We start from the raw sequence: 23,412 nt of genomic DNA on the forward strand, positions 1-23,412 counted from the left end.
TTGTGCGAATGTGTAAGTGGGTGAGTGAGTGATGGCTTGAGCGAAGGCATAAGTTGGTGAGTGAGTGAGTTATGGCTTGAGCGAAGGTATAAGTGGGTGAGTGAGTGATGGCTTGAGCGAAGGTATATGTGGGTGAGCGAGTGAGTGAGTGATGGCTTGAGCGAAGGTATAAATGGGTGAGTGAGTGATGGCTTGAGCGAAGTTGTAAGTTGCTGAGTGAGTGGGTGACGGCTTGAGCAAATGTATAAGTGGGTGAGTGAGTGATGGCTTGTGCGAATGTATAAGTGGATGAGTGGGTGATGGCTTGTGCGAATGTATAAGTGGGTGAGTGAGTGATGGCTTGAGCGAAGGCATAAGTTGGTGAGTGAGTGAGTTATGGCTTGAGCGAAGGTATAAGTGGGTGAGTGAGTGATGGATTGAGCGAAGGTATAACTGGGTGAGCGAGTGAGTGAGTTATGGCTTGAGCGAAGGTATAAGTTGGTGAGTGAGTGCGTGTAAGTTGGTGAGTGAGTGAGTGAGTGATGGCTTCAGCAAAGGTATAAATTGGTGAGTGAGTGAGTGTAAGTTGGTAAGTTAGTGAGTGAGTGATTGCTTGAGCGAAGGTATAAGTTGGTGAGTGAGTGAGTGTAAGTTGGTGAGTGAGTGAGTGAGTGATTGCTTGAGCGAAGGTATAAGTTGGTGAGTGAGTGAGTGTAAGTTGGTGAGTGAGTGAGTGATTGCTTGAGCGAAGGTATAAGTTGGTGCGTGAGTGAGTGTAAGTTGGTGAGTGAGTGAGTGAGTGATGGCTTGAGCGAAGGTATAAGTTGGTGAGTGAGTGAGTGTAAGTTGGTGAGTGAGTGAGTGATGGCTTGAGCAAAGGTATAAATTGGTGAGTGAGTGAGTGAGTGATTGCTTGAGCGAAGGTATAAGTAGGTGAGTGATTGTGTGATTGTATGAATGAGTGAGTGAGAGATAAATTTGAAAACAACTTCAGAAATGCTTAACTCAATGATTTATGGGATGAGGCTGATGTTTAAGGTTTGTCAGTGATGGGGAAACATGATTCTTAATAGCTGACCTTAGACTGTCACGTGTCGATCAGGAAGACTCGCGTACGCTTGCACTATCCAAGGTCTGTGTCATGTGACACACCCCGCCACCACTCATTAAACCGATCACTAACGAAGACATCCATGTTGGGACCACTGCAGATCCATCACGTGCACGTGACCTTATCGTAAAAATACCTTGTTATGGTCACTTATTGTTGACTGTTGTAATTAGCCCGAGCAAACAGTGTCAAGACTAGTAATTACTGATTTCAATAATTCTTCGGTCCGTTTATAAACACTGAATATTTCTCTCTGAGGGTACCGAAAAAAAATATACTCACCGCCAAAAGAACGCGAATACCATACATGCTGGCTAATATATGAAGAATTACTCATATTCAAGACATATTAGATTGGTTCGATGCACAAACGAACTTATTGGTATGTTGTGTGAACCGATGCTCATGAACGCATCACATGTGACGTCATAGACTTGAGATGCACCATTTGTCTCGTGCAGGATTGGGGTGAAATCACGTGCAGGATATTGTGATAAGAATAAAGACACTCTGTGGTAACACTTGATTGATTGTTAGTTGGTACACATTGGAAACATCTCTTCTTAGCGTACACACTTCTCTATTTGTTTCTATGGTTCGAGTTTATTTTGGCGGTGAGTATATTTGTATTTAGGGACCAACCAGTCGATGATGGTGTGCGTGCGTGCGTGCGTGCGTGCGTGCTTGTGTGCGTGCATGTTAGGGCTCTCCTTTGGCGTCGCGTCTTGAAGCTCCCCCCCAAATGTTATTTTCGGATACAATAATCTCTTACTATGATCATTATATATTGCGAATAATAGACTGCCGCTAAATATATATTTCCCAGGAAAGTGTGTTATTTATGTTTATTTTCCGACTTTTACAGTGAGTGAGTGAGTATAGTTTAACGCCGCTTTTAGCACTATTTCAGCAATATCACGACGGAGGATACCACAAATGGGCTTCACACATTGTACCCATGTCGGGAATCGAACCCGGGTCTTTGGCGTGACGAGCGAACACTCCGACTTTTACAAGTAATAATGACATGTTTGTGCCACGTTTCGCTCAAGTTAATGGGTATCTTGTGGACACAATGGCTGCTGAGTAGACTGTTCTAGCTTGCCCCAGGAGAGACCAACTCCTGTCTGTGGGAAGTCTGACAGATGGTATCAGACGCCACGTAGCGCTGTTCACGCTACGATCACTGGTCACAGAATATTCGCTGACTAGTCACCGATCGGTCTCAACAAGTTGCAAACATTTCACCGTATCTGCGGTGAACAGTTGCTGATCAATCACAGACAATTTGCAAAACCTATCGCTGATTAATCGGCGATCATACCCTTATTCCAAATATGGGCATAAATAGTTGCACCGGTCTCTGCGATCGCCAGTCGGTCGCAAAGGAAATCCGTCGCCAAGAGGTAGCATCGCGATCGCATTGTCTGTGTGACTGTGTAGTTTAACGTAACAACAATGCGAATACAGATGTGATCCTCAGGCTATGTCGTGTTGTTTTGGAAGGAAACTAATTAGATACTATTTGAGTTCACTTACTTCCTGATTTATGCACGATCCTCGTGACTGACAGTTTCAGATTGCACTCGTTAGTGAAATCAAATTACGATCTGATGTTATACGATATTAAAGAAAACCCCTTTCTTTGAAATATAATGAGATATTGCTGCGATATTCTATTGAATTTTCAATCATGATCATGACTAAACTCTGGCAGTCAATGAAGCAACCATTCGTGACCAACTCGTGTTATTCCGGGGCAAGCCGAATAGCGACGAGTCTTCTTGCAGGTTACGGAAAGGGGCGAGTAGTGACGAATGTAAAGCAACAAACCCCTTCCCATATCCAATAGAAATCTCTGCATAAAGCAGAGTCCATTGTACGATTCCGACTAGATCGTGAGCATGTGTTTATGAATCACTATCAAATAGTAATGATACCAGGTGTTCGCGAAAAGGTGAGCGTATCCTGCTCCACTTGTGGCACCCGTCAAAAACACATGCAAAGTCAAGTCAATTGTTAACCTGAAAAACACAGGATAGCTATATTTTTATGATGGATAACAGTTACCCCGTTTAAATGAAGTCAATGACCAGTTTACATGTTCATACGCTATAAAGCACAGTCCCTTAATTACTTAAGCACACGTGGATTTTACTGATATTGGCCCGTCACACTCGCAGCGCGTCGTAATACATTGACATTCCCGACATAGGTACAATGTGTAAAGCCCATTTCTGGTGTCCCCCGCCGTGATGTTGCTGGAATATTGCTAAAAGCGGCGTAAATCCATACTCACTCACTCACTCGGCCCGGGGGGGAGAGAGAGAGAGAGAGAGGGGGGGGTAGCGTTCTTTTGCTGTGGAGCTGCTTATTGGCATAATTGTGCACTTTGAGTTAAAAGCATGACATATAGCACACCGGTTCTTCATCCCAGTACAAACATTTATGGCTATGGCGCCATCCAATATTTTCCAATTATGGCCGCTAAATCCAAGATGGCCGCCAACATTATCCTTATTTTTGGACATTTGTGAACATTAGGCCTTTAGTTGTTCATATAGCTTTCTCAAATTTGGCATTGTGGTACTTCTATTTCATTTGATCCTTTTCAGATACCATAATGTTTTCAATATGGCCGCCAAACCCATAAAGGCCCATTTTGGAAGCTTGATCACTGTTGCTTGCAAGGTGACTATTATTATCTCTGACTTTATTGCTGTTACAACTGCTATTTTTTTTATACTGCCATTGTAATTGTACTGCCACTCAATTATGTACTGCTATTGTGCTTACTGTGCAGTATATTGTATTGACTTGTAAACCTAGACAATTTTCTAATACAATTGTTAATTGTATAACATTTGTTTGTTATTTGTTGCTTTCACACTTAAGTTCCAAATTTCTGGGCTAATATATTGTTTCAATTTGTAAGTCCAACACGTAACAATATAAGTTAATATGTCTGTTGTGTTGCCTCCTCGCACACGGTATTCAGTCGTCTGCAGATTGTACTAGTTCAAGCCTGTTATTCCGGGACAAGCCGAATAGCGACTCGTGCCCCTCTCGTGGCCGATCCGTGAAGATCCGGGGTAGAATAGGTCTTCAGCAACCTATGCTTGTCATAAAAGGCGACTATGCTTGTCGTAAAAGGCGACTAACGGGATCGGGTGGTCAGGCTCGCTGACTTGGTTGATGCATGTCATCGATCCCAATTGCGTGGATCGATGCACATGTTGTCAATCACTGGATGGTCTGGTCCAGACTCGATTATTTACAGACCGCCGTCATATAGCTGGAATATTGCTGAGTGCGGCGTTAAACAACAACCAGCCAACCCTCTCGTGGCTATTTTTGCAACTGGGTTCCGTCTAAGCGCAAACGGGCATTGTTAAAAGAATTGTCAATGCGTTGCGTAATGATTCACGTATATTTCCCCCATGTCATATGCTATCTAAAACACACCGGGACTTACATTTAACTGTGTCAAGGGTATATTTAGAGATGCAAGACATGTAAAATCAAAAATTATTCCTGATGGATTCTTTGACCGAAGTACTTTAAGTCATACGCGCATTCTGATTGGTTGTCGTATTTTCGCACGAAACATTCACCGATAGGGAAACGCGTCTTCTTGCAGGTTACGGAAAGGGGCGAGTGGTGACGAATGTGGTCTTAGCGTGGTGACTATAGATATAGTACACCTCTGTTTTCTGTTGTTCAGGACATTTTAGAAGAAAATGAAAACAAATGTCATCTACAGTTTACAGAGAAACCAATATTTGAAATAGAGGACTTCCTCGTGGATAGCATCAATGTGAGATCTGGGATAGGCCATTCAGGCCAGAAGTAGGCATCCCTATGGGGTCTCGATGATCTGTTTCATATTGTACAGGAGTCGGAAATTCTGCTCAGATTGGCAAAATCAAAGACGTATATACTTCTTTGGCAAAATCAAAACAAGAGAATTTGGCCAAGGGAATAATGGTCAAATAGCCAATTCCCTTCTGTTGATTTGGGGGCGGTCGGGTAGCCTAGTGGTTAAAGCGTTCGCTCGTCACGCCGAAGATCCGGGTTCGATCCCCGACATGGGTACAATGTGTGAAGCCCATTTCTGGTGTCCCCCGCCGTGATATTGCTAGAATATTGCTAAAAGCGGCGTAAAACCATACTCATTCATACCATTGATTTGCCCACCTAAACTAGAAATACAAGATACCAGTGAAACCACCTTATCTGTTTCATATTTAGATCTATACATGACGATTCATATTGACAAAAGAACTCTCCACAAGACTGTGTGACAATGGGGATGACTTCAACTTTCCAGTAGCCAATGTTCCCTTTACGTCGAGGAATATCCTCGTAGCTCCAGCTTTTTTAGTTTAGATTGCACAACTTTTGAGGTACAATCGAGCAAGCTCTTTCTACCAAGAATTCAAAGAACGTCACTTGACTCTCGGTGGTGACTCCCCTGTGTGTCCGGCTCTAATGCCTTCAAAGCGGCAGTTCGTTAACGCATCGACCCCCCCCCCCCCCCCAGCGTGCAGGGGTTATGCTAACAAGCGTGAAATTTAAATCTGCGCGTATACGACAGCTTTCATGTGTACTTTTTACACCACTTATTCGTTTCGAAATGTTGTATCATTATTGCATTGTTTGAATATTTATAAGAGTGGGAGTTACTTTGAACGCTTAAGCAACAACACACGTTGTTGTTTGAACGAAAGCGACAATCAATTATCAGACGGAGAGACAGACTTGGTTTTCCTAATGTTAGGCCATATATATGTGTACTTTTATTTGAGGAAGAATCTAGCATGGGTGGGAGCATAAGTAGACGACATAGACAGAGGGCACAGGGCGAGGACACAGGGCATAGACAGAGGGCATAGACAGATTGCACAGGGCGAGGACACGAGGGCATAGACAGAGGGCACAGGGTGAGGACACGAGGGCATAGACAGAGGGCACAGGGTGAGGACACGAGGGCATAGACAGAGGGCACAGGGTGAGGACACGAGGGCATAGACAGAGGGCACAGGGCGAGGACACGAGGGCATAGGCAGATGGCACAGGGTGAGGACACGAGGGCATAGACAGAGGGCACAGGGCGAGGACACGAGGGCATAGACAGAGGGCACAGGGTGAGGACACGAGGGCATAGACAGAGGGCACAGGGTGAGGACACGAGGGCATAGACAGAGGGCACAGGGTGAGGACACGAGGGCAAAGACAGAGGGCACAGGGTGAGGACACGAGGGCATAGACAGAGGGCACAGGGCGAGGACACGAGGGCATAGACAGAGGGCACAGGGTGAGGACACGAGGGCATAGACAGAGGGCACAGGGTGAGGACACGAGGGCATAGACAGAGGGCACAGGGTGAGGACACGAGGGCATAGACAGAGGGCACAGGGTGAGAACACGAGGGCATAGCAAGAGGGCACAGGGCGAGGACACGAGGGCATAGACAAAGGGCACAGGGTGAGGACACGAGGGCATAGACAGAGGGCACAGGGCGGGTTCACGAGGGCATAGACAGAGGGCACAGGGTGAGGACACGAGGGCATAGACAGAGGGCACAGGGTGAGGACACGAGGGCATAGACAGAGGGCACAGGGCGGGGACACGAGGGCATAGACAGAGGGCACAGGGTGAGGACACGAGGGCACAGGGCGAGGACACGAGGGCATAGACAGAGGGAATAGACAGAGGGCACAGGGTGAGGACACGAGGGCATAGACAGAGGGCACGGGGTGAGGACACGAGGGCATAGACAGAGGGCACAGGGCGAGGACACGAGGGCATAGCAAGAGGGCACAGGGCGAGGACATGAGGGCATAGACAGAGGGCACAGGGCGAGGACACGAGGGCATAGACAGAGGGCATGGACAGAGCACACAGGGTGCACACGAGGGCATAGGAGAAGACAAAAAGATAAGATATCGTGTGTCTGTATCTGTGCGTGTGTGTCTGTGTGTGTGTGTCTGTGTGTGTGACGACCCGAACCATTAAGTGGCCCCTTACGACTAGAATATTTTGATGGGGACCAATTTTGACCCGGAATATCCCAACGGTTCCCATTTTAGACGCCACATACGAGCAGCAGTGGGAAGCTTGGGACACATTCTACCCCGTGTCCACTGGATGATGCGACATACGAAGAGCAGTGAAGTACTGGTGTACATACTCGTATATTGACTGTAGTCCAAATAGATTACCTTTTGAATGTTCTAGTATGTTGTTATCGTAAGCAAACTGGATTATACGGGTAAAGAAAATACTATTTCGATTTGAATGTGTTTGGATGGCACCGAAGGACATGCGACGATGACTTCGACAGGGGATTTGAGGACATACGACGAGGATTTCAAGAGTGGACTTGGGATTTACGACGAGGACAATCAGGGGAATTTGAGGACATTCGACGATGACTTCGAGAGGGATTTGAGGACATTTGACGAGGACTTTCAGAGGGGATTTGAGGACATACGATGAGGACTTTCAGAGAGAATTTGAGGACATACGATGAGGACTTTCAGATGGGATTTGAGGACATACGATGAGGACTTTCAGAGGGAAGCTGAGGACATATGACGAGGACTTTCAGAGGGAATTTGAGGACATACAATGAGGACTTTGAGCTAGGATCAGGAACATGGGGACAGGACGATGCGGATGTGGCACTTGGGAATACGCCACTGGGTGTCCGAAGATATTTACTTGGCGTTAAAACATACATCCGATATGGCCAAGCTGATAACATAACATAGCACACAGTCTGCACTGATGGATGTGTCTGAGTGTGAGAGGAGGACACTCCCTCGGAGCAAGAAGTGTAGGATGGTGTACAACGCGGGATGTGTACGGAAACGCACGAGGACACCCGAGTGTGTGAAACAGGAAGTGCTGTTGACGCGGTCGTGGTGCTCCATCTGTGGACACATCACATCCGATCGACCTGTTTACTATCGGTCTCATGCAGCCTTGGAAAGTACGCTTTCAATATCTTAATAATGGCGTGGCGTACCAGATACGGGTGTGGTTTTAATGCCAGGCGTTACTCTAATGCGAAGGCTGTACTATTATCAATCAAACGACAGGTGTGTGTTTTCGTAGTCGATAAAAGTACATTAATGTTGATTTTGTAGATATATGGTCATTGAAAGAACCTTTAAAAAAAATGAGATGCCATTATCGTGCTATGGGTGACTCGAACAAAGCTTTCAGTTCATAAAAACGTTTTGCGGTTCGTTGAAAAAATATCTTTGTCCTCTTACTTTAAAACAGATTCAGTGACGTTCGTTAAAAAAATAAAGTGTTTGGTACTCGTTAACATTCTGTGGAAAAGAGTTTGTAAACTTTTGGTTAGTTTATCGAATAGATTAAAATTCAATCAGCGTAAAAAGCAGTTATATGCGAAATGTCCGTCCTTATCGCAGATGTTTAATTTAAGAATATAGTCACGTGGTTAAACTATGTGGGTGGTTAAGTAGTCTAGCGGTTAAAGCGTTTGCTCGTCACACCGTAAAGCAAGGTTCGTTTTCCATGGCTTGAACCTGGTAAAATGCGGCATCACTCACTCACTTACTCACTCACTCACGCAAACTCAATCACTCACTCACTCACTCACTCACCCACCAACCGTCCCAGCCACTCACTCACTCACTCACCCAAACTGACTGACTGACTGACTCACTCACTCACTCACCCGCCCAAACTCACTCACTCACTCACCCAGTCACTCACTCACTCGCGCATCGTTGTAGTGCTGACGTACCTCCATGTCTTCAGTATAAGGGCTCCGTACATGATGCTGAAGCCACAGTGGAATGGCCAGATCTCTAAAGTACAGCTGACATCACTCGGCTCCCCGTACAGCACAAAACCCTGGAACATCACCAGAAAAAGTCATGTTACAGAACACTAGACAAATACACGCCATGATCAATATCTGTGCATTCTTTCATTGACGTCGTGGCATCTGATAACTTGATGTGGTATATACAACTGTACGTCAAAGTGCAAAACAAATACACGTTCTACACGTTGGCAATAATATTGTATAATGACTGTATCATGGGCCGGAGGCCAAATACTGAAATAACGACGAGGACTTCGAGAGGGGATTTAGGATATACGACGAGGACTTCGAGAGGGGATTTGGGATATACGACGAGAACTTCGAGAGGGAATTTGAGAACATACGACGAGGACTTCGAGAAGGGATTTCATATATACGACGAGGACTTCGAGAGAGGAATTTTAGGATATACGACGAGGACTTCGAGAGAGGATTTGGGATATACGGCGAGGACTTCGAGAGAGGATTTAGGATATACGACGAGGACTTCGAGAGAGGATTTTTGGGATATACGACGAGGACTTCGAGAGGGGATTACATATATACGACGAGGACTTCGAGAGATGATTTTTGGGATATACGACGAGGACTTTGAGAGAGGATTTGGGATATACGACGAGGACTTCGAGAGAGGATTTTTGGGATATACGACGAGGACTTCGAGAGGGGATTACATATATACGACGAGGACTTCGAGAGATGATTTTTGGGATATACGACGAGGACTTTGAGAGAGGATTTGGGATATACGACGAGGACTTCGAGAGGGGATTTCACATATACGACGAGGACTTCGAGAGGGGATTTGTTTTATACGACGAGGACTTCGATATTGCTGACATGAATTTGCATGTGACATGTGCAACCGGTGGAGCAGGATACGCTGACCTTTTTGCGAACACCTGGTATCATTACTATTTGATAGTGATTCATAAGCACATGCTCGTGATATAGTCGGAATCGTACAATCGACTCTTTTGATTATGGGAATGGATTTGTAGCTTGTTCTGTTTGTATTTTTCTTCACAACAGAGTGCATTCCTAATTTACATTCCTAATTAACCCGGCTGTTATTTTTAAAAAGACGGACGCATTTCTATACTTTTTGCAACACTTAGATTGAAATATACTTTCTGTTTCTCGTGTTAAATCTTCCCCTAAAGTTTAAGCATTCTTAAGAAAAGACTTATCCCCAAGACATATATCGTTTTCGTCAACATATACCAACTTCCGTCGCTATATGGCTGAAAAAATGCTCTTGCGACATTAAATTTATACTCATTTTGCACATGCCACGCCATCTCTCTTACTTCGAACCGTAAGGGCGTGACTAAAAGAGGTCACGTGGTACATTAGAAACAACGTTACCGTTTAAATTTGTAACCTAAAATAGAATAAACAAATAGAATCCTCCATGCCCAGTAGTCATTTTGGGAAAAAAGTCATCAGAAGAAATAATACGTATATAACTAGCAAAGTGACATCGTGTTATATTTTCAGTGATCACCGCTCCATTTCGGAATACATCGAGTAGACCCCATGGGGGATGTCAACAAATGATACAAATAGCTAAATTTATTTATTTAATTATTTATTTTCCATTACATACCACAGTGTAATTAACTCATGTTTGTGTTAAGTACAAAAAGGCCTACTGGCTTGGCTGTGACTAATTGACGTGCCCGGTAAGTTCGAATAAAAGCATTCGTAGTCCACTCTATATTTTAGCAAAATCTGATAAATGATCTGTATTAATTTATTAGTGATAACTGACCTTGTTTACAATGTGGTGGCTTAGTGTGATGGACGCCCCTATTCCACCTCGATTGGAAATGTTGATCATACATGTAGTCCCTGAGCAATCTACTAAACGACTGTTCGGTGTTGATGGAGAAACCCATCAAGGTATCCGAACATCAATGGAGGCAGGTAATACACAGATAGGGTCATACACAGAGGATATCATATGAGTGTTCTTGTCATATTATGTTTACGACACGAGTGTCTAACGTCCGGAATTTCCCGAGCGAGATACCGGACTTTGGGCACAACTCTCGAATACGTAGTACAGTAAACTACGGTTATAACGAACTCACAGGGACCACTGATTGTAGTTCGATATAACCGTAGTTCGTTATAAGCATATATACAGCACATATAAAGTAAATGGCCGGGACCAAAAATATGTTCGTTATATCCGTCAGTTCGTTATAAGCGTGTTCGTTATAAACGTCGTTTACTGTATACTTGAAAACGAATATACTGTTCTATTTTTTACCGATGAAGATGTCTACATCAGCAGAGTCGCAACAGCAGCGGAACCACAATTTGTCGAATGACGTCAACAGTCCTCAGCTATGACGTCGTTTCTAGTGTGACGTCATTCCCACCTCACGTTGCAATAAGATTCGAATGACGTCAACAATGCCGTCCGGATGACGGAAACAATACACTGTTGTCTCGTGACGTGATATGACTCTAGGGCGAATATGATTTTTATGAACCCCGATTTGTTTGCCCTCGAAGGTAATAATTGCTATATCGGGTCCGCTGCTGTCGCTCTCGCTCGGGTAATATCGGAATTTAGAGAATCGTGTTGTAAACATAGCATGACATGAACACTCTATGATGGTGCGTCATCGCTCACAACAAGATGAGAAACAATGACGAGGTTGGTCGAAATGCTTATACTTACAGGACGACACCATGCTCCGAGGGTGAAATGTGATTATACTTACATGACAACACCATGCTCGGAGGGTGAAATGTGATTATACTTACATGACAACACAATGGGCCGAGGATGAAATGTGATTATACTTACATGACAACACCATGCTCCGAGGGTGAAATGTGATTAAACTTACATGATGACACCATGCTCTGAGGGTGAAATGTGATTATACTTCCATGACGACACCATGCTCCGAGGATGAAATGTGATTATACTAACATGACGACACCATGCTCCGAGGGTGAAATGTGATTATACTTACATGACAACACCATGCTCCGAGGGTGAAATGTGATTATACTAACATGACAACACCATGCTCCGAGGGTGAAATGTGATTATACTTACATGACAACACCATGCTCCGAGGGTGAAATGTGATTATACTTACATGACAACACATAATGTCAACTCCGAGGGATAAATATGATTATACTTACATGACAACACCATGCTCCGAGGGTGAAATGTGATTATACTTACATGACAACACCATGCTCCGAGGGTGAAATGTGATTATACTTACATGACAACACCATGCTCCGAGGATGAAATGTGATTATACTAACATGACGACACCATGCTCCGAGGGTGAAATGTGATAATACTTACATGACGATACCATACTCCGAGGGTGAAATGTGATAATACTTACATGACAACACCATGCTCCGAGGGTGAAATGTGATTATACTTACATGACAACACCATGCTCCGAGGGTGAAATGTGATTATACTTACATGACAACACCATGCTCCGAGGATGAAATGTGATTATACTAACATGACGACACCATGCTCCGAGGGTGAAATGTGATAATACTTACATGACGATACCATACTCCGAGGGTGAAATGTGATAATACTTACATGACAACACCATGCTCCAAGGGGAAATGTGATTATACTTAAATGACAACACCATGCTCCAAGGGGAAATATGATTATACTTACATGACAACACCATGCTCCGAGGGTGAAATGTGATAATACTTACATGACGACACATTATGACAGCTCCGAGGGTGAAATGTGATTATACTTACATGACAACAGATTACGTCATCTTTAATAGATGTGATTATACTTACATGACAACACATTATGACAGCTCCGAGGCACATGAGGTGAAGAAACAAAGGACTGGCAGTTTTGATAACCTGTAAAAAAAAGTAATTATAATAGAAGGTTTGGAATTGTGCGACCATTATAAGTGCACGTGGTGGTGGTTGTATTCCACTGTATTCCATTGTATTCAAACTATATCTAATAAAGCCGGTTTTATAGTGTTTGCCCACAGAGATGCCATGCCCTAATTTAACATGGATACTGACTCCGAACAGTCCTTTTATCCCATTAATGGCGAGCGCCGCGCCATACCAAATTACCCCAATTTAATATGGATACTGACTCCGAGCTGATCAATCTTTTTATGCCCTTTATACCGGGCGTCAGGCAGGGTAACAACATGTACCATATGTAACGTCTTTCAGTATGACGCAGCCGACAAACCAACAGCCGCAACATACCAGCCTACTGTACACACTGTCGGTGTTTCTTAACAAGTGACCGCCTCCGTGGTCTAGTGGTGGAGCGTCCGCCCGGAAAGCGTAAGGTCTGGGGTTCGATTCCTGGACGCGTCATACCAAACGAGTTAAACGATGGTATTTGTTGTTACCCTGTCTGGCGCTCGGCATTAAGGGGATAAAACAAGGACTGGTTGGCTCGGAGTCAGTATACTGTGTCTGAGTGGGGTATTCATGTTAAACTGCGGCATGGTATCTCAGTGTGCTAGCACTAAAAATCAGCATCAGTCCGGACTAGTACAAGCAGCCACACACATGCTCGTTGCTATGTAAGTGCAATAATCTTGAACGCGACGTTAAACCCTTTTTCACCTCCCTTTCTAAACAAGTGCATCTCTTGGTCATGTTACGGTGTGTATAAGAGAACGACATTTCATTCAACTTCGCGTTTCTAATCTATGACCACAGGCTAAAGCAATGTGTAGGTAATAATTTCATAAAGATTCCCTAGTGTACATGGAATTGTTAGGTCGCAAATATTCTAGTCGAATTAGAAAAGTGTATGTCGATATTGTATTGTGTTGTGATGTGCTCAATTAATTTTGATGATCTGAAACTTTAGTAGACAACAGGTTGACTTTAAAATTAACAACATTCTAAGACTAATTCACGCTCCGGGATTATGAGATAATTGAGAAATAGCACCCTCGTATTTTGATATCAAATATAACAACACTCGATTATTAATGTAGAAAAACACTTTTAGTAAGCCCGCGCTAATTAGTGAGGTGAGGTGAGGTGAGGTGAGGTGAGGTGAAATTGGGTTTAACGTCGCGTCCAAGATTATTGCACTTATATAGCGACGTGCATGCACGTGTGTGTGTTTGTGTGGAAGCCTGTACTAGTCCGGACTGATGCCGATTTATAGTGCTAGCTCATTGAGATACCATGTCGCAGTTTAACATGAAAACCCAACTCAGACACAGTTTACTGACTCCGAGCCGACCAGTCCTTGTTTTAGCAACTTAATGCCGAGCGCCAGACAGGGTAACAACAAGTACCATCTTTTAACGTCTTTTGATATGACGCGGCCGGGGATCGAACCCCGGACCTTCCGCTCTCCGGGCGGACGCTCTACCACAAGACCACGGAGGCAGCTCCGCGCTATTTAGTAACGACCCGTGCTGATATTTGATATGAAGAACACTTTGGTTAGATTCTCTTTGTATGTCATAAGTGACGATGTAGGCTTAGTGATAGAGGGTATTCTGTGACACAAAGGTCGTGTCTTGGAACAAGATGCCGCCGTACATGAATTCAAAGGAGAATTCGAACACTAGGAAGCGTCAAGGTGCTCATAAATAAGACCCCATGGCGATAGTCATCCGCTCATCGCGGTCAAACTTGTTAGCACTTCTGGTCAGGGACTGCATTTCCGACGCTTGGTATTAAAGGCTTCCGATACAGGAAACGAGAAGAAAGGTTCCTAATCTCAAAATCTGAGATCCCGTGACAATGAACTACGATGTTTAGTGAGATATGATTTATTTATTTCCCGTTGTACATGGACAGACTGACCTTTTATTTGAATCATATACCGACAAAGACGGATGTTACCGAAATGGTACAATGGACTTGGTGTCAACCGAGGTTTAGATTGTATAGAGAAAGGGTTTTGTCGCTTTTATTGACATGAATGGATGCATCAGCTGTTTAGGATGCATTATATGAAATGTAAACCATTCGGACCACGAGTTTGTATCGCAGAGAGTAGCAACAAGCTATATATATATATATCTACCGGGTTGACCCGTGAAGATCCGGATTCCAATAGGTCTTCAGCAATCCATGCTTGCTGTAAAGTGGGTGAGTGAGGTTTTACGCCGCTTTTGGCAATATTCCAGCAATATCACGGCGGGGGACACTAGAAATGGGCTTCACACATTGTATCCATGTCGGGAGTCGAACCCGGGTCTTCGGCGTGACGAGCGAACGCTTTAACCACTAGGCTACCCGACCGCCCCGTAAAAAGAGACTGTGGTTGTCGTAAGAGGCGCCTACGGGATCGGGTGGTCAGGTGACTTGGTTGATGCATGTCATCTATCCAAATTGCGTGGATCGATGCTCATGGTATCAACCACTTGATTGTCTGGTCCAGACTCGATTATTTACAGACCGCCGTCAGATAGCTTGAATATTGCTGAGTGCGGCGTTCAACAAACAAACAAACAGACAAACTACCGGGTTGGGGTCAGGTGGGCTAGCCGAATTTCACTGCCTGCCGTTGAATGGTTGCCGATGAAAATACTATGATGGTGTTATCTGTATGGCTGTAACGCAATATTTGGAAAACTTTGGAATAGGTAAATCAGTTCTGATATTTCCAAAGTTTTCCTGATCATGTTTTTCCCCGTGCACAGTTGGCCCAGCCGGGTGAAGCACTGCATCTCGTTGTGCAGAGTTGCGTCCCTTAGTCGTGCCAGGAACATGTGATCGTCCGTTCGAATCTCTGACTATGTTTCAAGGTTTATCAGCACCACATCCGTGCTCGAGGGTTTCACCGAAGTGGTAACATATACAACTGGCGACAAATATATTTTTCGCGAACACCTGGTGTCATCACTATTTCATAGTGATTCAGAAACCTATGATTGTGGGTTCGAATCCCGGTTCGCCCCGATTATGTTTCTAGGTTTGTCAGCACCATACTCGTGCTCGTGGGTTTCACCGAAGTGGTAAACGTCTGAGACCTGCATCACTTCGGGCTTTCCTCCCACATTAAGCTGACACGCCGTGATATAACTGGAATACTGTTAAAAGCGGCGTTAAACCAAACTCACTCACTCACTCACTCACTCATAGTGATTCACGTGCATATGTTTTGGTGGGAATAATACAATTTTTTAAGATTATGAAACGTTTTTTGTCGATCCTACTAATATCTCTGAGATCTGCATTACTTCGGGCTTTTCTACGACATTAAGCAATCGCGCCGTCATATAACACCTACGCACTCATACACTCACAAAGGTTTAATGGTATGGCGTTTCAAATATTCTACTGACAAAAAGAAAACTTCAAGCGAACGAAGTCAGGCACTGTCAAAATCGGCTCTATTGTATACAGACAAACGACAGCTCCGCGTGGCAGCAACGAGCCGGTGCCAACGAGCCTGTAACTGGAGATAAGGATAAAAAGAGTACCTCGTTGCCATCCCCAAAGCCTCGTGAATTACACTTAGCAGAGACTGATAACCAGATTATGTCATGGTTGAATTGCAGCTACATAGAAAATGTGGTTTCTGTAAATGTGCATGGCTTGCTGATCAATATTGCCTTGCTGCCGCACATACACCGCACGTTGCCATTAGTAACAGTCAACAGAGTTCATCTGATTGAATACAGACGAAATACGCTACATCGAACCCCTAAATAACGGCGTTATATACGGCTTCCAAATCCGAGTGTTGGGAGACTACTTCCAAACCGACGCATCGAGTTTCATCACATGAATAACGAAACAATCCAGATATGAGAACATGTCATATTAATGACGAGAGTAGTTTTATATTACATTCACATTAAACTTGGTATTTTAATCGGAGAGCTTTTTAACAACACCCGAATTGCGTAGATAGGTGCTTATGATATCAATCACTTGATTATCTGGCCCAGTCTCGATTATTTACAGACCGCCGTCATATAGATGGAATATTGCGGCGTTAAACAACAAAGAAATGAAACGAAATGATAGATAATACTATGTTCATTGTTATACATTGTTATACATTGTTATATTACAGGGTTAATGTAGCGTACAAAATGTTTGAATTATATTACGTTGTATCTGTCATGTATTACCATCTAATGTAAGCAGCGATGTTGAAGTTACTCTGTTTTGATGCTTTTGGAGTCATAATCTGGAATCTTCTAGAAGTGTCGTTCTCATTTCACAATACATCAACACCAGCGGACGTGTGAAGATCATATTTTCACCCTGGATACCCAGCCTTGGCCTATATGGAAGCTTGGCCACTGTCGAGGCTAGGTGAATATTATCCCTGATTTTGTGTTATTGGCACTGTGATTGTATTTCATACTGCCATTGTAATTGTACTTCCACCCTGTTGTGTACTGCCATTTCAATTGCTTTGCAGTGATCTCAGTGTATTGATTTGTAAACCTAGTTAATTTAATAATACACTTGTTAATTGTATAACATTTCTTTGATATTTGTTAGTTTCACACTGAATTCTTTTACGTAGTTTCTGGGTTAACTTATTGGTTTAATTTGGAAGTCGACACGTAACAGTGAGTGAGTTGTGTTTAACGCCGCTTTTAACAGTATTCCAGTTATATCACGGCGTGTCAACTTAATGTGGGAGGAAAGCCCGATGTGATGCAGGTCTCAGATGTTTACCACTTCGGTGAAACCCACGAGCACGGGTATGGTGCTGACAAACCTAGAAACATAGTCGGGGCGAACCGGGATTCGAACCTACAATCATAGGTTTCAGGTGTGCCAAAGGGACGCAACTCTGCACAGCGAATCGCGGCGCCTTAGACGACTGGGCCACCCGTGCCCCCTCGACACGTAACAACATCATAAACTTGTTCGCCGCCAAACAAGGAGGCTTTTGAAGCCTACCGAACCCACCTCTTCCGACAAGTATAAATGATCGAGTCTGCACCAGACAATCCAGTGACTGACATCATAAGCATCGATCCACGCAATTGGAATACGATGACATGCATCAGCCAAGTCAGCGAGCCTGACCACCCGATCCCGTTAGTCGCCTCTTACGACAAGCCTAGTCGCCTTTTTACGGCAAACATTGGTTGCTGAAGATCTATTCTACCCCGGATCTTCACGGGTCTCAATAGGATAGAGCGTCTACTCCGAGGGCGGGAGAGTTGTGCTTCTATTCCCGACCGCGTCATACCAAAAGATGTGAAGAGGTGAAAGTTGTCACACTTTTTGCCAACGGCATTGAGGAGATAAACCAAGGAATTTTCGACTCGGAGTCGCTATTTAAGTGCAATAATCTTGAACGCGACGTTGAACTTCACTTCCCCACATTGATCCACTTTGGGTCATACTTGCGACACGGTTTCATTTCGGACTGTCTACCGTGACAGAACATCCTGAAAGACTTATCTCCCTAGAGTAAACAAAAGCGACAAACCCTTTCCATATTTCCAATCGGAATCTGACCGTGGTCTGGTGGTAGAGCGTCCGCCGGAAGAGCGGAAGGTCCGGGGTTCGATCCCCGACAGCGTCATACCAAAAGACATTAAAAGATGGTACTTGTTGTTACCCTGTCTGGCGCTCGGCATTAAGGGGATAAAACAAGGACTGGTCGGCACGGAGTCAGTATACTGTGTCTGAGTGGGGTATTCATGTTAAACTGCGGCATGGTATCTCAGTGAGCTATCACTATAAATCGGCATCAGTCCGGACTAGTACAAGCAGCCACACAAACACACACACACACACGTACATGCACGTCGCTATATAAGTGCAATAATCTTGGACGCGACGTTAAACCCCATTTCACCTCACCACCAATCGAAATCTCTGTTAAAAGCAGTGTCGATTGTACGATTCCGACTATATCATGTGCATGTGTCTATGAATCACTATCAAAAAGTGATGATACATGTGTTCGCGAAAAGATGAGCTCATCCAGCTCCACCAGTGGCACCCGTCACAAACACATGCAAAGGCAAGTCAATCGTTCCCCTGAAAAAACATGGGAACATGGTCCAAGTCAAAAAAGGGAATTGCATCGGACATAATTTTTGTCACTGATGCGTTAAATTTTGAAATATCCTCCACATGTCTACCATAATACGTTTTGAAAGCTTCACTGACGCCTTGAATGTTGAATGCAAGACAATTAAGGGGATTACTCACCATTTCATTCCTATTCTTGTGAATAAATATAGCGACGACAGCACATCCAGCGACGATGAAGGCAATGATGAGCAGGACGACCACCCTGAGAGCCACGTTGTAGGGATAGAGGCAGGGGGTTGCGTCCACGCACGTGTCACATCCCCGGGGGCACAGAAGGCACTGGAAACGAGGGGCGATGTTGGATTCGTTGTTGAGGTCAATGAATGTTTCAATGTCATAGCCACTGTAGGCACGTGTCGTCGCCGAGGTGTTTGGAAAATAGTATCCATCTTCACAAGCGCATTCATAGGCTCCTCGTTGGAACCCTTCTCCAATCAGAGGCTCGCACTGACGAATTGAAAAGAAACAGTTTTCGACAAAAGCAAAACAAACATTTAAAAAATGATCACAAAATAGAGTAAAATTAAATGTTAATGACCCGGATGTTCTTAAGGGTCAGCACATCTAACGTCTCCCCGAACGCCATAGACATATGATGACGCTGCGCAGTAGCTCTCTTCTATATGTAACAAATGTTATATTTGGGATAATATGTTCTTTGAAAAGTACAGATTCTCTTGTGCTTGCGATTGGGTGCCTCACTTTGGCAGTGTTGGTTCGAATCCCGGATGCGACTCAGCCCCCAAAATCAGTACTTTACAAAGAAAGTGTTATCCCAAATATAACATTTGTTACATTTGACCACTTTCTTAATGACATTGTGTGTTCATAGCTTTCTTCTAACTGTTTCTATATACACATTTCCATTACAAAGATATTCATGCTACTAGTATACCATGATTCGACATCAAATTGGTCCGACTTAGAGAGCAATGTCGTAAATGTAGTACCAACGTGGACACGAATATGGCATTATGTTACAGTCAATCTCGGATACTTGTATTCTTAAAGATGGTTAATTATAAAGCTTAGAATAAATTCAAGAGAGTACACAAGAGAGTGAATGTTGTTTATCGCCGCTATCAACGATATTCAAGCTACACCATCACGACCTGTGAATACCCTGAGGTTGGTGAACCAGAAACTGAAGGCAGGAGAAACGACAGAGTCTCTCCATTTTATTCGCCGTAGGTACAACTTACGAAATCGTTACGTATGATCAGTTCTACTCCGATTGAGAGAGAAGACTAAATTTTTTGGATCAGAAAAAGACAGTGATTGATATTGATATTCTATAAACGTCGATGACACTCAATCAACCAAATCGCAGAGCTTGACCACCCGGTCCATTTTGTCGCCTCGTACGACAGGCATTGGTGCTGGCAATCTCATTAAAATCAGATCTTAGTTGTCGCTACCGCTAAACAAAGATCTGAGGACATCCCATTTGTGGTCACGTCAGAACGACCTTTCATCCGACCAATCAGAGCGTCGCTTACCAGATCATGAAAGTGACAGTCGGAATGTGATTTCTCATCATGCAGCCTCGAAAACTTTATAACGGAGTATTCCGAACGATAGTTACGGGCTTAACGACTGAATCTATACAATCTAGACCATATATTAGCCATTCTAGAACGTTCTTTTGTTCAGGTTTCAAATTTTTAAGCGAGAATTTGTCAAAATATGTTTCGAAGCGTAGTCGCCAATTTGAAATTAGTGCCGTAAAGCACGAGAAAGCTGCCTTCTGATTGGCTGATGTCGACTTCTTGTCAGTAATTCCATTTGTCGGTCAGAGTTTGCGAAAGGTCGGTCTGACGTGACCCGTAATGGGACGTCCTCAGATCTTTGTTTCGCGGCACGAGAACTAAGATCTGGCTTTAATGAGATTGTGGTGCTGGGAACATTCTAACCGAGACTCCATGTCTGTACCTGTGTGGTAGGTTGGCAGTTGTGGGTTCCACGGAACACGTCCAGGGCTCCCGTCCTGTCATTAGCATGAACGTCGCACTGGTTGATGTCGATGTTGGTTAGTTCGATGTCAATTGTCGCCACGCCTCTGAAGAAAGATGAAGGGGCGGTACAAGCATCTGGTTATCAGACGTTGATTATTTACATCATATCATGAAAATACATTATTATATTATCTCAGCCGACTCTCCAAACTCTTGAATTTTATAGGTCAATGACGTTTTGATGAATGTGAACAACTGAGAACACATACATTTTGCCGATCTCTGTAACCGCTGCAATGCAAGCTCCTTGCAGCGAAACGACGTAACGTCATGTGAGACTTAAGATGTACGTGATGCGCGGAGCCTAAAGATGTTAAAATTATTGTCCGGCAATATGGCGACAAACACAAGCGTAGCATCTCAATCTCCGTTCGGGGAACACGGACATACAGGGTCGTCTGAGATAGGGGAACACGGACATATAGGGTCGTCTGAGCTCGGGAAACACGGCCATACAGGGTCGTCTGAGCTCGGGGAACACGGTCATACAGGGTCGTCTGGACTTGGGGAACACGGTCATACAGGGTCGTCTGGACTTGGGGAACACGGTCATACAGGGTCGTCTGAGGTCGAGGAACACGGACATACAGGGTCGTCTGAGGTCGGGGAACACGGTCATACAGGGTAGTCTGAGGTCGAGGAACACGGACATACAGGGTCGTCTGAGGTCGGGGAACACAGACATACAGGGTCGTCTGAGGTCGGGGAACACGGTCATACACGGTCGTCTGGACTTGCGGAACACGGACATACAGGGTCGTCTGGACTTGGGGAACACGGTCATACAGGGTCGTCTTAGGTCGGGGAACACGGTCATACAGGGTCGTCTTAGGTCGGGGAACACGGTCATACAGGTTCGTCTGGACTTGGGGAACACGGTCATACAGGGTCGTCTTAGGTCCGGGAACACGGTCATACAGGGTCGTCTGGACTTGGGGAACACGGTCATACAGGGTCGTCTTAGGTCGGGGAACACGGTCATACACGGTCGTCTGGACTTGGGGAACACGGACATACAGGGTCGTCTGGACTTGGGGAACACGGTCATACAGGGTCGTCTTAGGTCGGGGAACACGGTCATACAGGGTCGTCTTAGGTCGGGGAACACGGTCATACAGGGTCGTCTTAGGTCGGGGAACACGGTCATACAGGTTCGTCTGGACTTGGGGAACACGGTCATACAGGGTCGTCTTAGGTCCGGGAACACGGTCATACAGGGTCGTCTGGACTTGGGGAACACGGTCATACAGGGTCGTCTTAGGTCGGGGAACACGGTCATACAGGGTCGTCTGGACTTGGGGAACACGGACATACAGGGTCGTCTGGACTTGGGGAACACGGTCATACAGGGTCGTCTTAGGTCGGGGAACACGGTCATACAGGGTCGTCTTAGGTCGGGGAACACGGTCATACAGGTTCGTCTGGACTTGGGGAACACGGTCATACAGGGTCGTCTTAGGTCCGGGAACACGGTCATACAGGGTCGTCTGGACTTGGGGAACACGGTCATACAGGGTCGTCTTAGGTCGGGGAACACGGTCATACACGGTCGTCTGGACTTTGGGAACACGGTCATACAGGTTCGTCTGGACTTGGGGAACACGGTCATACAGGGTCGTCTGGACTTGGGGAACACGGTCATACAGGTTCGTCTGGACTTGGGGAACACAGACATACAGGGTCGTCTTAGGTCGGGGAACACGGTCATACAGGTTCGTCTGGACTTGGGGAACACGGTCATACAGGGTCGTCTGGACTTTGGGAACACGGTCATACAGGTTCGTCTGAGATCGGGGAACACAGACATATAGGGTCGTCTTTGCTCGGGGAACACGGACATACAGGGTCGTCTGAACTCTGGAAACACAGACACACAGGGTCGCCTTGGCTCGGGGAACACAGACACACAGGGTCGTCTTGGCTCGGGAAACACGGACATACAGGGTCGTCTGAACTCTGGAAACACAGACACACAGGGTCGCCTTGGCTCGGGGAACACAGACATACAGGGTCGCCTTGTCTCGGGGAACACAGACACACAGGGTCGCCTTGTCTCGGGAAACAAGGACACACAGGGTTGTCTTGGCTCGGGAAACACAGACATACAGGGTCGTCTTGGCTCGGGAAACACGGACATACAGGGTCGTCTTGGCTCGGGAAACACAGACATACAGGGTCGTCTTGGCTCGGGAAACACGGACATACAGGGTCGTCTTGGCTCGGGAAACAAAGACATACAGGGTCGTCTTGGCTCGGGAAACACAGACATACAGGGTCGTCTTGGCTCGGGAAACAAGGACATACAGGGTCGTCTTGGCTCGGGAAACAAGGACATACAGGGTCGTCTTGGCTCGGGAAACCCAGACATACAGGGTCGTCTT

General features: G+C 45.1%; 1 protein-coding gene across 3 annotated transcripts in view; it reads right to left on the reverse strand.

Annotated features, from left to right (window-relative positions):
- Nucleotides 1-23,412, reverse strand: part of LOC124151499 (probable G-protein coupled receptor CG31760) — an 86,558-nt gene that overhangs the window by 15,163 nt on the left and 47,983 nt on the right. For all 3 annotated transcript variants that reach the window (XR_006863382.2, XM_046524003.2, XM_046524004.2), the window contains exons 6-9: nucleotides 20,949-21,075; nucleotides 19,134-19,463; nucleotides 12,783-12,851; nucleotides 8,874-8,983 (exon numbers count right to left, since the gene is read on the reverse strand). Coding sequence is in view for 2 of the 3 variants with exons in the window: in XM_046524003.2 (XP_046379959.2) it covers nucleotides 8,874-8,983; nucleotides 12,783-12,851; nucleotides 19,134-19,463; nucleotides 20,949-21,075 (636 nt within the window). In the remaining variant the exon portion in view is untranslated. The remainder of the gene's footprint in view (nucleotides 1-8,873; nucleotides 8,984-12,782; nucleotides 12,852-19,133; nucleotides 19,464-20,948; nucleotides 21,076-23,412) is intronic.

The sequence above is a fragment of the Haliotis rufescens genome, unplaced genomic scaffold (genome assembly GCF_023055435.1).
Source record: "Haliotis rufescens isolate VD_foot unplaced genomic scaffold, xgHalRufe1.0.p SCAF_3, whole genome shotgun sequence".
Lineage (NCBI taxonomy): Eukaryota > Metazoa > Mollusca > Gastropoda > Lepetellida > Haliotidae > Haliotis > Haliotis rufescens.